The sequence below is a fragment of the Salminus brasiliensis genome, chromosome 3 (genome assembly GCF_030463535.1).
Source record: "Salminus brasiliensis chromosome 3, fSalBra1.hap2, whole genome shotgun sequence".
In the NCBI taxonomy this organism is placed as follows: Eukaryota; Metazoa; Chordata; class Actinopteri; order Characiformes; family Bryconidae; genus Salminus; species Salminus brasiliensis.
Window position 1 is genome coordinate 23,745,283 of NC_132880.1, and position 16,844 is coordinate 23,762,126.

Sequence of the window (16,844 nt, forward strand, 5' to 3'; positions counted from 1 at the left end):
GTATGAAGAGCATTTTTAAAAGGATCTTAAGATAACATACATACCAACTAAAGGGCTTTCCAAACTTTATACTTCCAAACCCGAACCTTGCAGGGACATTTATTTGTGTATAATACAATATTCACACGATATTCAGTTAAACATATGAGCAGTCTCATGCCAGTGTGTGCAGCACAGCAATAAGAAGTTTAGGTCAGTATTTAAGACCATATGTTTCTATAATATTTCAAGAAAAAGTAAGTAAAGCTGAAGTAAGCCAGTCTGTGAGATACAGTAGCACAAAAATGTTATTTTATATGCATCGCTGATTGGACCAGAGAAAACTCTAACAAGGTCAAACAAAGCTCAATGCACAACACACACATGCTTTAAACATGGTGACAGTATCATGGTCTCAATCATGTGTGCAAAATGATATTTAGCTCAACTAAAATGCCTTTGAATTATTGTTAAGGTTTCATCTTTCTTTCTTTCACCTTTCTTTCAGTTCCCACATTCTTCCTGTTGTCCAGTAAACGGGTCTTTCAGGAGTGAGGGAGGAAGGCTGTGACCAAAAACTCTCATCAATTCCTTAGAGAAAGACTTCTTAAGTCGCTTCACAGGCTGTGGCTCCTGGTGAGCATGTGGAAGAGAAAGAGAGAAGGGACAAAGAGAGAACAACAAGCAGGTAATACATAAGGGGCATTATTATACCATTTCCTTTCAAATTCCCTACCATTTTGGAGCTGAGAAATTGTGTGGAATCGAACCTTGGTAGATTTAGGATACTCTTATCTAAGTCCTGATAAAAAGCTGGCGGTTAGATTAGTCTCAAACTGAGTCCATGCAGACCAATGAAGGCAAAAACCTAGAGGAATTTAGTAAACGTGCAGTAAATTGGGGAAACTAGACAGCTCATCCACTTCAGCATAATCAAATCTCATGCTGATGGGTGATTAATTCATCATATTTACTGGCAGTCAAAAGACTACAGTACTGCAGAGGCCCAGCTTGCTTATATTTTCTATTACAGAAACATTAAACAAAGCATGAAAAGTATAGCTGAGCTTCTCGCTATAAAAACGTGCATTTCTGTCATTGCTGTCTCAGGCTACTATAACTACCTATGGGAACTTGTGGCTGTCTAACTACTAGACTAAACAAGCATCAGTCACCTTTGAGGAGCTCAGGAGTGTGTGGAGCAGGAGCCACACATCAGAAACAAACTCTCCAGGTGTGAGATAGTAAGGTGTCAGCTTCTTCAGCAGACGGCCTCGAACCAGAGTCATGTCAACATAGCGAGGGGTCAGAGAGGACAGCTGAGCACAGCAAAGCAAGATTTTTACTTTTCACTCTAAATCAAGCAGAGTCAAGCACTTACTGTCAAGCACTTACTGTAACACTACTATTTACAAAAATTATAATTACTTTTAATACAGTTTGATGTTATACACAGAACAGAGCAATATGGCAGAAATATTATATCAGTATAGTTAATGATATAATGACACAGTAAGATGCCTTGTCTTTAAGTACTGATGATATTCACAATATGCTCAAAACACTGTAATATTTCCCACCACTTGTTATACATACACTAACTAAAATGTGGAATGAAACATAAAATAACTTAAGTACCTAAAAAGTACTGAAGAAACCTAAGATTTTTTATCATCAATAAAAAAGAAAGCTATCAAATGATAAATAACTTTAATTAACCCATTAACTGTAACTGTAATGAACCCATTCAAATCTACAGGAATATTTAGTAATTTAGTTACCAGCCTTCCAGCAGCCATTTAGAAGCCCTTTTTAAAAGTGTTAATTCTATTTAATGTGTTATTATATTACTATTTATTATTTACTAATTTCTTGTTGTTTCCACAATACTAATTACCAATTATTTATTTAAATTAGATGTGGTCAGATTATCTGACTAGTATGATATAATACATTTATCTGAATGTTGACAAATCTTTGAGTGGTAGTCCATGTCATATGAATACTTTTCTTTTTTGTGAGTAATTAATCTTACTAATAAAATGTATTTACTGGTGCATATTATATATATATATATATATAATAAAACAATATTATATTTGTGTGTACTTGCGCATGAAGTTCATGTATTTAGTGCCTACCTTAACTGGCCTGTAGAGCACTGAGCTTTGCTTGTTACAGCTGAGATAAAGCAGCAGGTACTCACATCTCTGTCAAGAATACAAGGCAGAAAATAAAATATCTGTTTTTTTAATAAATTTAATAAATTACTGGCTAACTGAGTGCAACTGGACTCTGCATGCAATACACACTCTTGTAGACAGCTAAATACTAGGGCTAGATTCCCAGCACATGGGTTAAAGCTGAGTCTTGGGCTAAATTGATATGACTCACCACTGGAAATCCTATTTTGTCTAGGCCTATGCTTAGTCTATACAAAAGGTAGAATAAAGGTGTTACAAAGGGTTCTTTCAGTGTTGCCATAATAGAACTACTACTATTGGTTCCATAACAAACCCTGAGGTGTGTGAGTGTCAGTAACTCTTTGAAGGCCTAAATAACCCTCACTTGATGTAAAAGGTTCTTCACACTTGCATATCTCTAGCACAAATATAGTAGTTTATGAAACTCCTTCACATTTTAAAAGTGTATGTCTGGGAAGCTGGCTCCAGGCACGTGCACACAAAAAAATAAGACGCTCTTACTTTCTGATCATTCACATTAAGACAAAGACGGCCACCCGAAAGGTCAAGATCTTCAGAGTGAGGCAGATCTCTGCACAGCATACACTGCCACTGCTCCCCACTGCAAGAACACATAAATAACACACACCAAAAGTCCAAAAGAATCCAGACACCCCCTTAAATAAGTGAATTTAGCTACTTAAAAGGTGCAGATGTTCACTTATGTACACACAACTTAAATAATCTCCATAGAAATCACTGACCAATGGATTAAACATCAGTACCTGACCTCATTACTGCTCTCATCACTTAAATACAGTTAATTCACCGCAGCAAATTACTTTCTAATGGACATTTAATGTAAAGACATCTTTGGGAAGTGGAGGTTGTTAATGCAGCAAAAGGGGGACATACTCTCTGTTAATACCCTTGATTTCAGAATAAGTGCTGGAGGTCACTCACCTAGACACTGAAACTGGTGGTAAGTGACACTCCATGTGAAAAGCTCGCTGGCACATGCAGCACTGGAACAGATTCCCCCTGATTCTGCAGGCAGCGCAGTGCAGTTTATTGACCAGCAGGGGGCGAGAGATGTTTGAAGTAATGGGGTCCAGTGCAGGACACTAGAATGAAAGCAGACGTGATATGAAATGAATATGAAATTAATTCATATTCTTCTTATTGCACATTGTAATTAATCTGAAATAATAAATACTACTAGATTATGAACATGCTCAGACCTTGTACAGCAGTACATACAAACAAGCAACAAATGAACAGAAAACAAAATAAATGGGTAAAGAAACATGAGATGCTGAAGCTGAAGCTTTCAGATGGGCGTACTGCATGAAGCATGCAAGCGATTCACATCCTACTAGACCCTGTTGTGTGGAATAAAATGTCAAGAAAGACATTAAGTGGCTTTGAGGGTTCCTTATCGCGGTGTGGATGGCAGGAGCTTCAGTCAAAAAGACTGCTCAGCTGGATGGGGTTTCAACAGTAACTGTGACCAAAGGGACCACTGCTTTCAGAGCAATGGGCATGACCTCAGTAGCACAGGTACGAACACTTGACACCTACAGTGAGGGTATCTAGTGGCTCTGTTAAAGTGCAGGGGCATTTTTCAGACCTTGAGCAAAACGGTAGTTTAACCCGGTACGTTGCAGGTGAAGTTTAATATGGTAAATCTGAGGTGTAGATTTATCTGGTATATTGCCCAAATAATTACTACAGTAGTGCAGCTATGAACAAACACCAAAGCTGAAACTAACCCATGTTAAATTGTCTAGAGATATGCAGTAGTCTAGAGCACAGGACCTTCTTTCTGCATGTACATTCTTGCTCCCACCCCAGACAGGTATGACCAATAAGTGGAAAGAACATTCCCATCTGATTTGTTGTGGTGCATTTTGGACCAAACCTAGGGCAAAATACTCCAAGCTTACAAACTCTAAATGAATTGGATCAGAGCAGACAAACTACAGACGCCCTCAGAGATTGGACAAAATTGACCTAATTCTCAATTTGCTCTACACAGAGAGACTGTGCTAAGTACCTGGTCCTCCTCTTTAATAGCGTGGATTTGAAAGCTTTTGGGTTCTTCTCCCCACACAACGCGGAAAGCAGGTGTGGACGAAGAAGATGGAAAATCAGGTAGAGGCAAACGGCTGACTGACACATCCGGGAGCAAATCCCTGCAGGAATTGATGTGACATGTGCTTCTCGATATGCCTTCAAAATCCAAACATGCCTCAAAACATCAAATTACCAGGAGACAAATGGACAACTCTTACCTTCCTAGTGGTGCCAAGCCTACAAGGTTACCTAAATATGAAGCAATTAAAAAGATAAGTGAATCCTGATTAAAAAACATGAAGCCAGTTCTTGATAGCTCAAGGGCCATCCTTGTTACTATCTTTACAATAAGCTTTCAATATACAAGCAACACATTCAAACAGACATTGTTAATTAGTACTATGTAATTACTTGGGTAACAGGATGGAAAAATTCCAGATTACACTGGCATGAAGGTTCTAGGTGTGCGGTACTTCAAAGTACTGAATAAATATTTTCTATTATTATACAGTGGGGAAAAAAAGTATTTAGTCAGGCACCAATTGTGCAAGTTCTCCCACTTGTGAGAGAGGCCTGTAATTGACATCATAGGTAGACCTCAACTATGAGAGACAAAATGAGAAAAGATTTTTTTGAAAATCACATTGTCTGATTTTTAAAGAATTTATTTGCCAATAATGGTGGAAAATAAGTATTTGGTCACCTACAAACAAGCAAGATTTCTGGCTGTCACAGACCTGTAACTTCTTCTTTAAGAGGCTTCTCTGTCCTCCATTCATTACCTGTATTAATAGCACCTGTTTGAACTCGTTAACAGTATAAAAGACACCTGCCCACAACCTCAGTCACACTCCAAACTCCACTATGGTGAAGACCAAAGAACTGTCGAAGGACACCAGAAACAAAATTGTAGACCTGCACCAGGCTGGAAAGACTGAATTTGCAATAGGAAAGTAGCTTGGTGTGAAGAGATCTACGCAAGATCTCAGCCCGTGGGGTCAAAATGATCAAAAGAACGGTGAGCAAAAATCCCAGAACCACACGGGGGGACCTAGTGAATGACCTGCAGAAAGCTGGGACCAACATTACAAAGGCTACCGTCAGTAACACACTACGCCGCCAGGGACTCAGATCTTGCAGTGCCAGACGTGTTCCCCTGCTTAAGCCAGTACATATCCGGGCGCGTCTGAAGTTTGCTAGAGAGCATTTGGATGTTCTGGAAGAGTATTAGGAGAATGTCTTATGGTCAGATAAAACCACAGTAGAACTGTTTGGTACAAACACAACTCGTTGTGTTTGGAGGAGAGTGAATGCTGAGATGCATCCAAAGAACACCATACCAACTGTGAAGCATGGGGGTGGCAACATCATGCTGGGGGGCTGTTTCTCTGCAAAGGGACTAGGACGACTGGTCCGTGTACATGAAAGAATGAATGGGGCCATGTATTGTGAGATTTTGAGTGCAAACCTCCTTCCATCAGCAAGGGCATTGAAGATGAAACGTGGCTGGGTCTTTCAGCATGACAATGATCCCAAGCACACTGCCAGGGCAACAAAGAAATGTGGCTTCATAAGAAGCATTTCAAGGTTCTGGAGTGGCCTAGCTAGTCTCCACAACTGCACAATTGGTGACTGACTAAATACTTTTTTCCCCACTGTATTTTTAGCAATTACTTGGAGTGATACAGTGGTACAAACATACAGTAAACTCCACAGTAATCACACCTTAAGGAAGGGAATTAAGTGGGGGGTCAACGGTATACGACCCAGTAAAAGCATATTAAGTATACCTGCTTTCTTTTACAGCACAGATTAAGTTTCATTTCAAGGTCATAAGCAGGTACAGTATATCCCCATTAAGAGAACGAGCCGTGTGAACATACTGTGGACTGTAATAAAACTAGGTAGGTAAACTAGGTAGGTAGATATCAGGTCCATTGTAAATAAAGCTTACTTTATACATAAAAAGTTAATATGACTAAGACGCTTTCTTTCTACCTTACCTTGATCATCTCTGATCTTTGTAAAGGTTTTATCATCCTTGACATCTTCCTCCTATGGAGATGGAGAGCTGGCAAGTGTTAACATGCTTTAAATGAACAACTGTAGAGCCAACAGTCGGCTTACATTCATGCAGGTGACTTTTAAGTGCTGCTGCTTAGCCACTGAAAAAACAGTAGCCAGAGATTATTGTGCTGTTACCTTTAGAAGGAAGCTGTAACTGGTTTTGACATTAGCTACAGCAATGCCTTCCTCAATCGGTTCAATTTTTTCATTAACAGAGGGCTTTGTCTGGATGGAGGTTTGTGTAGTTTCGCATGTTGGTGTTCTCTTTTCGCTGCCTTTGGATCTATCCTCTGGCTGGTTACAATGGTCTCCTAAGAAAGAATAAAGATTTACAATTAACTTTTTTTTTCAATTAAATCTTCTGAAACTTTTCAGAAGGCTCATCAGGTTTCTGCAAGGGTGCCAAAAGTCAAGAGTAAAAGTAAAAGTCTGGGCACTATATAAAATCTTTACTTAAAAGTCACAGTATGGAGGTAAAAACAGTACCGTCATAGCACCCAAAGCACCGACTATTAAGCATTTTTGTCATTATTTGTTGATTTGTCTGACCACCCCCAAGTTCAGACCTCAACATCATAGAATGTTTTTTTAAGACGGAAGACTTTTGAGGTGTTGAGAAATCTTAAAAGACCCAGCACTTCCTGAAGAGAGTGGAATCTGTAATAAAAGTAAAGCCACTAAACACTGCAGCTGATATACAACAGCAAGCAAATTCTGAACAGTTAGTGACCAACCTTTGCCTTTAACTTCTCTGGACATTGACGCATTGTTAGAGTTGGGAGCTTGACTGCGAACAGAACAGCTGCCCACCACTGCAACAGTGGCAGAAAGGCCGTTTTTCACAAACTTGTTTCTTTGAAGATCACTTCCGAAGTCGTTTGGAGGCTCACAGTGATGGAACGTGGTTTCTTTAGGCTGTGTCCCAACAACAACAGTCTGAGGCGATGTCTGTCTGTCTTCTGCCTGATTTAACTGACTTAGGATACTGCCCTGACTGACCAACAGGCCTCCAATGGATGCATCAGGCACAGAAAAAGTGGGTTCCACTATGTTCTTATGACAGTCAGTTGGGGGTATACTAAAAGCTGACAAAGGAGCTGTAACCTGCAAATGACTAAAACTAGGAACTACTTTCGGAGAAAGATTCGCCAATTTTTGCCCTACAAGTTGTACCAAATCCACATTATTTTGGTGGCCTCCTACAGAAGGACCATTGCTGTTTTGACTGTGAGATGTTTGTGTGGTGCTAGAGCCTGTCTGTTGTATAGATGCAGATGTTCGAGGAGCTGAAGTGTGAAAGTGTAATGAGGCCGGTGGTTTTGGTGAAGTGGCTTTACTAAATGGTAGAGGCTCCCTCCTTTTTTTCTGAGGTGAAATAGATTTGTTCGAAGATATGGCAGGCAGAAGAGTGTCCTTAGGGTAGTAGGGGTGGTAAGACCATGCCCGCTTCAGGCTGGGAAAGTTAGAGTACTTGTTATTTTGGGATGAGGAAAAGCTAACATTAGTTGGAAGATTGGAGGTTTTCTTAGACAGCAAGCCACTAAGAACAGGGTGCTGCTTTGAGGATGGTGGACTTTGCTGTGACAGGGTGACTGTGGGAGGTGGAGAATGGCTTGGGGAGTTAGGATAAGTGGGGTTTTGAAAGGTTGCTGTCGGTGCACTGAGACTGTGGTTTGGAGTGAGAAGGTCTGGAGATGGGTTTGGAACATTCCCAGTGTTGGAGCAGGCAAATGGGACTTCTTTGACCACTACACACCCTAGGGGAAAAAAAAAAAAAAAAAAAAAAAAAAGGGTGACTTAAGCAAATTTACAGTCATAGCATTCATAAGGCTACATGGCATCTACATAAACCTTTCAAGATACATGACATCAACCTACCTAAACTTCTGTAAAGGCTTACTTTGTCAATGTTCATATTATTTATGCTTATTAAAATAAACCTTTAAATATGTAGGTTTTTTTAATATATGGATATTTAATTTTCATTTTAACAACGTTCAGAGATGAAAGGTAATATATACAAACCAATAAAACTTGAAGAAAATCATTTATCAAATGTAATAATTAGAAATGCAACTTTCTTGTGATTAAAAAGGTTCGACCGTCCTACATTTATTTATCCTCGAAATGTCTAAAATTAGAATCAGGTGCAGATGATCAGAACATGGATACAGAAGATTATTATTTAAACCTTTAGACATTTAGAGCGGTATCACCATGGCCAGACCCAAAGAGCTTTCGGACACCTTCAGAAAGAACGTCGTAGCTGAATACGAGTCTGGGAAATCACTTCAAAAGATCTCAGAATACTCCGAAATCAGCCGTTCCACTGTCTGCAAAATAATTTACAAGTGCAGCGACTGCCAACATGGCCAGGTCAGGTCAAAAGCAGGCTGCAAGATATGTAAAGAAGTAAAGAAGAAGTAAAACGTCATCACTGGATCTACAGGTAGATCTTGCCACACTCTAGGTCAATGTACATCGTCTACCAGCAGAAAGAGACTCCAAGTTTTTTCATGGAAGGTGTGCAAGGAGGAAACATCAGGGCAAGATTCAGAAGTCCTGGTCCATGCCTGGGTATTCTCTGGCAAACTTCAGTCTTTCTCTGATTTCTTTTTTTCTTTTTGACAGCAAAGGGTTCTTTTCATGGGGTGTCCTAATTTTTTCACATCTGTATATGCCTGTGTATGTAACCTTACAAAAGCTTTTATTTAGTAGGGTGTTCTTGTTCACACTTGAGCACATCTTATTCACCTTTTTTTTGTCACAAAACGACACGTTTAAAACATGTTTGAGTTCAATCTTGCTGCTGCTCATGTATGTGCCATAATAGCATGAACATGTGACACTGTGACTCTTCTAACTGTTGAAGGTAACATGCAGATGACCTACCAAAGGTTTTGAGCACTTTCTTAACATGGTCCTCATTGGTATGAAAGGACAGGTCCATTATAGTAGCTGTGTGAGAAACCACTTGATCCAACATGCCCTGAAGCTGCCGATGAATCTGAGGTCACAGAGGAGTCGAAGACATGAGCATCACGAATCATGAGCAGAAGTGGCTTGATAGATCACAAAATATTAAGTCAAGCTGAAGTAAAAAAGGCTCATATATCCTTATATTTACATTTCTAAATAAAGGAGTCAGGATTTATATGGTAACTTGGCCATAATCAGGCCATTTTGCATCCATTAATTTTATGATTTACATGCGCTATACATTCTACAGCAGTTTAGCCCCACCAACTCAGACAAGCATTATAAAAAGAGAGCTTCAGCCGAGACTACTTTTTGAACCATGAGCAATACAGCTCAGCCAATTAGAACAGAAATGATTCAATGACACAACGAAGAATTCCATTTAAACTGAATTGTAGGTGAAAAACAGCATAAACACACAGAACCTTAAATTTCTCATAAAACCTCTTATCTCACTTTGGTCCTAAGACTCCCAGTTTTCTTCAAAGGCAAAAGGCATGTTGTTAGCTACCTGTCTTTTGCAGGACAGCAGAACAGTGTGGTGCTGGGAAGCCAACGTTTTGTCTGTGAAGGTCAGCACATGGTCCAGTTTCTCCTCCAGTTTTTGCAGTAGTGACCTTCTCTCTGCAAGCTTCTCCCTTTCCTTCCCACACAGATCCTGAAACAAAGCCACAGAGTAAAGCCACTGACTGCATTTACTCTCAAAATGTCATTGGGAATGATTGAATAAATAAATGTTTATTTATTTATTCAATTATGTATTTATGTAACATCCTTTAGTTTTTGAAAGTAGCCATTTGGACAATATTTTTTAAAAAGCATGTTTTATTTAGAGAGAAACAACCCCCCCCCCCCAAACACATTCCAGACCCACTTCAGAAAGCCAGTAAATATGCTTTAAGATAATGGTAAATATTAGTTGAAATAATATTATGCTCTTAATTAGCGGACTTTTAGTGAATCAGCTGATGCTACTGCTTTAGGATTCCTAAAATATTCAAAAACCATATTCATGTATGCTAAAATTGTTATTTTCAAACAGCTGATAGAGCTTGCTAATGATCCGATTCTCTCATCAGATGTTTCTCAGGAGAGGAAGGAGAAAAGCACAGACATGGCTCATCCAGACAGAAGAATGAATCTTGCATTCTCCACTTGCCTTTATCTCTTTGTTGAGTTTGGCTGCTTTCTTGACCATCACATTGTAGAGTCTGACCACAGTTTCCTTCACCTCTAGCCTCATTTGTGCTTGAAGCTGCTCCAAGTCAGACAGTCTAGGGCAGAGAAAGTTTTCATTACTAACAGCCAACAGCCAGACAACATGTTTAGCTTTTATTCTATATTTAATATACACTATATGGACGACATTATTGGGACACCTGCTTATACAATCATTCTATTGTCCAGGGAAGGCTTTCTATTATTAGAGCATTGTTGTGAGGATTTGTTGTATTCAGTGACAAGGGCATGATCCCCACCTCATCATAAAATATTGGATGGGGCACCATTGTTCCAGATAACACAGTTCCACTGCTCCACAGCTCAATGGATGAGCTCAGGGCTTTATACCCCTCTAGCTCATATCTGGAATTAGACATGGTGCCAATAGGTCCATGTTAATTTGCTCCAGAGAATCCTATTCTACTGGCAATACTTCCCTACAGAACTGCGTCAAAATGTATTTTGGATCCAAAACATTGAGTGATTTATGGACAAGCACCTTAAAATTCAAGTGTTCTGGTCTCTTGGTTCTGGTTAAAAACTCTTGCACCAGCATTTTAAATCAGCTGGAGTTGTTTAACACTTTTTGAGAAGTCTAGTGAAAGCTCTACAGCGTTACAGTAACCAGTCCTACTGGAGGTAAAAGCAGTGCTCAGTTTCTCTAGGTCTCGTTCGAATATTAAACCTCTGATTCTGGCTGTTGTAAAGATAATAAAGGTCATTGAGACCAGGGATACACCAATCTGACCTTTTCTGTTCCAGTACAGATACGGATACATAAACTTTGTGTATCGGTTGATACCCGATTCCAATCCAAAACCATTGTTGAATAAACCATATACTTCACCATGTGAGACAGACTTAAGGCATCAGGACTGACTGAAATTCTGAGTCTGTGAGACCAAAAAAGAACTAGCAGATCCTTCCTTCTCGTTTTTTTTTGTATGATAGACCAGCTGTGGCAGTGACATCATTACCTCCCCCTCGTTCTCACTGTCCTCCATAACAGCTGCAAGTCTCCAACCAGGTAGTTCAGCTCTAGTCTTTCTCTATCGATTAACAAACGGCAGAAACAGCAAAAGGCTGTGGCTTTTAAAAACGGGGACGGGGGATTGAAATCTGGAATATTCTGATATTTTCAACACTTATGTGACCGTGTGTCCGCCTGCCTGCATGTGTGCCTGTGTGTGCGAGAGATCCCCCATTGCTTGCCCCTCCTCCCTGCTCTGCTCTTAATCAGAGCAGGCTGCTGAAGGCCGATAGATCTTTAGTGTTTAGAGTCACATGTAAATGGAATCAGTTGTCTGAAGAGTTTACAGCCTTTAAAAGCTCATTATGGCAAATGCTTATGAATATTGCTGCTGTCCAATGAAAAACATTGATGAAAAACATTGATGAAAAACTAGTTTTTGTCAGTTTTCTCCATGGTTTGACCCCCGGAGCTGCTCTATACACTGTGTGAATAATTGTGGATTAACGGACCAATAGAAATGCTCTAAATTACTTGGAATTAACTATTATTGACACTGACTTCCATTTAAAGTTAAAGTCGTCTTCTTCTGTAAAGTCACCATGTCAAATATTGTGACATATAGTGACAATATGCTCCCTAATGCCTAACACTGTGTCACCATAGTTCTCAGAATAATTTGGCCTAAAATTAAGGCTGCACAACACTGGGGAAAAAAACAGACACTGCAATATTATGTTGTTCATCAGCTCTGTGTTCTGGAGTAAAAAAAGTGATATTGGATAGATATGATGTGTCATTGAAAATAAGAACAGTGCAGATTTTACTGTTGTATTAAGCTGTAGCATGCTGTGTATGATTTAATTTGCTTGATTCTGAAAAATCAAACTAATACATAAGGTATAAAGGTGCACATATGAACTTCCTACAGCTCTGAGGATGAGAACCACAGAGGAACAGAGCTATGAGACATCTGGAGCTACAAACAGAATTTAGGTTGTGTTTTAGAGTTAACCGTTTACAGTAATGAAGAATTTTGATCTTTACCAACCTTCCTTCCAAATCTTGAAGATTCTTCTGAACAGTCCGTCTCTTCTGATGAGCTTTTTTGACCATTCTCTGGATCTGCTTTCTTTGTTTGCCCAAAGCCTCATGGGTATACTGCAACCTGAAAGCAACAGGCTTATGATTAACACTACAAATAAAACCTAAACGCAGCGCTTATAAACATGCTGAAAAGCGACGCTGTGGTCAAGAATCAACAACGTGAAAACAGGAATTTCCCAAAGCGAAATTTGCCATACAAATGCTTGGGATGAAGGGGCCGACAGAGTTTGCATATCAGCCGATCACAAGTCAGACAGTAGCTGTAGATCAGTTCCTTCTTGTGGATGGGGCAAATGACAGGCCTTGGACACTCTACAGACAATATTAAAAATAATATTTAGCATACATCTCTTAGATATTAAATATATTTCACTTAAGCTCCCCAGACAAACAATTGTCACCTTGGGTGGGCTAGGGATACCTGTGGGGTGTGTGATGGGGTTCATAGATTGAGAAGATGAGGTACAGTGCAGTGAATGAATCGTTGGATGTGTGGAAAATAGGTCGCAAAGCAGGTGTAAATGACTGGCAAAAAGGAGTGATCGCATTTGGATGTGCCAAAGGAAACTTGAAACGTGCGAATTTGCAGGTGTATCAGAGCGTACCTGGACTGATCGCATGGACATAATGTTCACGTGCGAGCTTGACTCTCTGGTGAGCGGCCACACATCCAGTGCACAAAGGCTCCTGACACTCAACACACCAGCCAGTCACTGAAGGTTCCTCACAGCCCTGACACTAGATGAAAATATACAAGACAAAAGGATTCAGACAACCTTTCTAAAAAGGAAATGTAACAATTTAGTGGTGCACTCATTGCTGACATAGATGCACACACAGCTTGTATAATTTTCACAGAAAATCTATGCTAATCAAGCGGGATGCTCTGGAGCAGCCGTACATATGCCCGAGGTCATCGTGCCCGATGTTAAGAGTGGGCTAGAAGGGTTTAAAGCCGCCCAGAACTGGGATGTACAGCAGTGGAACCGCACTCTCTTTAGTGATGGAGCTCCATCCAGCTCCACATGATCTAGTGTAAAGCCCAGACGAAGAGTAAGGTTAATACTGTAAGAAAGGAGGGGAAAAGCCCTGTTAACACCCTTCAATTCAGAAGAAACAATTGGGTCTGCAAACCTCTGAACAAGCACTAGGTTCTTTGAAAATCATAGCCCTCACATGTGCTAATAATAAACTTCTATGTGTGCATGTTTGGGATCTCTGCAAAGCTTTCTCTCATAGGTACTGTTCCAGGCTCTACTGGGACCAATACTTTTGTAATATTCTATTTGAGCCACATGTAAGGCCTGAGCACAAATACAAACAGAGCCTGGCGGATTCAGTCTGTTAATACTAATGGCAAAATAAACATATTCACCATAGGTCACTGAAATGACTTTCCAGCATTAATGGTGCAGCTTTTTTATTGTTTCATGGTAGATTTTGTATATTATTGTATGTTGTACAAAAAAATTATTGGTTTCAGGATATTGCTGGGTGATATGACCTCAAATTAGTATCACAATTAATTTGACCTAATTTAAATATTTTACCTAGAACGATTAATGACTATACAGACTATATAAGATGCTTTATAGAGTTGCTCAGTTGGCTTAGTGTTTGAGTCATGTCGCTACACACACAGTACATGAACATACACAGTGGGCAAAGTACAAAAGAAATCAAAATATGGGAAGGATTACACTGATTACAGGTTTAAATTTTTGTCATTTTAATAAAAAAAAAAAAAAAAAAAAAAAAAAAGTATATATATATATATATATATATATATATATATATATATATATATATATATATATATATATATATATACACACACACACATTTTTTTTCAATTAATTTCCAAGCCCTATTTCAGGACAATACCCCCTTCCACTCCAGTATAATTACTTTTAAGAACTGACCAATTAGGCTTGGGCTCACCTTAACAACTTCTTTGGGATTTGTGGAGAGTTCAGCAAACAGAAGGTTACTGATGATGTCCTGCAGTTCACACTTCTCTCGACAAACAGGGCATTCTGTGTCAAAAGAAATCAGCAAAACAAATCTTCATTTAAACTAAGCAATTCCAGCTTGTCAATTAGAAATCCTGAACAGTTATTAAAACATCGGCAAAGTACCAGTTATGGAACTACTAGTTGATGGAGCCTCTCTAAAAAGATTAATCTGATTATTCAGCCTACTAATTATTGATATTACATATTATTGCAGGAATCCTTAGTGTAACAACATCCAGATCCTTAAACAACCTTTAATTTCACCCAGGAGAGAAACGCAGTGTTTGCACAGCGAGTGCAGACATGGTAAGAGTTGAGGACCCGCAGCAGAACATAACTTCAAACCGCATAAGACACAGCTGCCAAAACTCTTCACTGGCCGGGACGGTTTCATCTGAGCTGGTGATGATCTCTCCATCTTTCATTTAGCAGTGCACTGGCAATGACAAGCAGACAGATTAAGGCCATGTTAAACATCTCTTTCAAAAAACACTCAGTCTTCTGTGCATAAATAAGGGGAAATCTTTGTGATCTCTACAGTGAAAAGTGAGAAATGCAGACATTAGTATCATTAGCATTTGAAAGCCGGTCCAAGCCTGTGTGTCTGTTCATTGACCCATTCATGTAAACGGTTTTTAAGAAATTACAGATGCTGAATGAATCAAATTATCCAATATCAATCAGGCTTATTAATACATATCTGAAAAATGCCTGTGCTTTTGATCCTATATATAAATTTTCCACGTTGTGCAATTATAAAACAGATGTGTGCAAAGCTCTAAACTTTTAAACACCACCAGTAAACTGCCTTTAAAACATCAGAATAAATACAAATATAGATAGATTTACTTTTATGAAGGACTGATCAGATAAAGTAGGTACTGAACAGAAAGTGGGAAATTATTTTGTTATTGAGAAAATAAATGCTTAGATAAAAAAAGCTTTTAGCAGTTATTCTCTTCTTGCTGGTCAAGGACACGGTGGGTACAGAGCCTACCAAGAAGTATTGGGTGCAAGGTAGGACTACCACCTGAACAGGATGCAAATCTGCAGTGGTGGGCAGTGGTGGCTCAGCGGTTAGAGCTCCGGGCTGTCGATAACAGGGTTGTGGGTTCGATTCCCGGGCTCGGCAAGCTGCCACTGTTGGGCCCTTGAGCAAGGCCCTTTACCCTCTCTGCTCCCCGGGCGCTGGAGTTGGCTGCCCACCGCTCTGGGTGTGTGTGTACTCACTGCCCCTAACACGTGTGTGTGAGTGTGTGTTCACTACCAGATGGGTTAAATGCGGAGGACACATTTTGCTGTACAGTGACAAATACGTGCACCTTTACCTTTAAATCCACAGCAGAGTACCTACCACACACACAGGGGGCAGTTTGGCATAGCCCATTTACTAGGCCAGGAGGTGAGAGGCAACTTGCGAGGACACAAGTAGAACACAGAGCAAACTCCTCATAGACAGAGTGTCGAACCTACAACTCCAGGCCCCTAGAGCAGCACCACCATGCAGCCAATACAAGTTATTTGTTTATTTGTTTGTTGCATGAGCTCTTCAGTTGTTGTAAAGAGTTAAAAGGGTTTGGCTCTGACATTTTTTGCTTCACAGGTTTTTGTTTTCTTACATTTTGTAAAAGTAAGGGTGAAGTGTGAGGATCTCAGCTCAGCATCATCATCACAACACTATGATTTGTAGCTAGCTAAATGTTCACATGCAGTATCTTTAGCATGCACAGCTAATGAGAACCTCAGTGGAGAAGTGTATTAATAAAAATGTTTAGGCTAATATTTTGAACTATAGGTCAAGGTCAAGCTGGGGAGGAGTGTGCTCCCACCATGAGGTTGATGGGGAGTTAGCTAGCTAGCTAACCAAGGCAAACTCACAGTGTTATTAAACTGTTCAGCACCGGTAGATAATTTTGGACATCGTCTGCTAAAGGAAAGGTCAGTGTGGCACATCAAGAAAGGAACGAGAGAAATCATAATTTCTCCACAACAATATTAAGAAACTCACGGTAAAGGTCGTGTTCTTCCCGCGCTCCGGTTTAAATCCCCAGTGGAAACGTGACGTTTAACCACGCAGATCCGACACGCCCGCTGATTGGTGGAGATTTACTTCTGAGATTCAACAGGTTATGAGCCTATTTATATATTTAATAATAATATTAATAATAATAATAACTAATAAATTATAAGAATTTTTTTTTAATTTTGAGTCTAAAATAAACAGTCCTTAAGTTTGTTTTTATGCTT

General features: G+C 39.6%; 1 protein-coding gene across 1 annotated transcript; it reads right to left on the bottom strand.

Annotated features, from left to right (window-relative positions):
• Positions 1–483: 483 nt before the first annotated feature.
• LOC140551066 (transcription intermediary factor 1-beta-like) lies at positions 484–15,015 on the bottom strand. Its single transcript, XM_072674436.1, has 18 exons — positions 14,850–15,015; positions 14,524–14,618; positions 13,188–13,320; positions 12,780–12,894; positions 12,527–12,643; positions 10,444–10,558; positions 9,796–9,942; positions 9,198–9,312; positions 7,437–8,062; positions 7,046–7,220; positions 6,441–6,616; positions 6,242–6,293; positions 4,219–4,394; positions 3,126–3,286; positions 2,685–2,784; positions 2,121–2,189; positions 1,155–1,298; positions 484–612 (listed from the first exon to the last, which is right to left on the bottom strand). The coding sequence occupies exons 1-18, from the start codon at positions 15,013–15,015 to the stop codon at positions 484–486; spliced, it is 2,811 nt and encodes a 936-aa protein (XP_072530537.1).
• Positions 15,016–16,844: the final 1,829 nt, after the last annotated feature.

Bases quoted from the DNA above. Each gene is read 5' to 3' on its own strand.
- LOC140551066 (XM_072674436.1), bottom strand. From the start codon at position 15,015: ATGGAGAGATCATCACCAGCTCAGATGAAACCGTCCCGGCCAGTGAAG. The intron at 3,287-4,218 runs GTACTTAGCACA...CTTTCATTCTAG, and splicing joins CTATTAAAGAGGAGGACCAG to TGTCCTGCACTGGACCCCAT. The intron at 1,299-2,120 runs GTAGGCACTAAA...TGCTGTGCTCAG, and splicing joins TGCTCTACAGGCCAGTTAAG to CTGTCCTCTCTGACCCCTCG.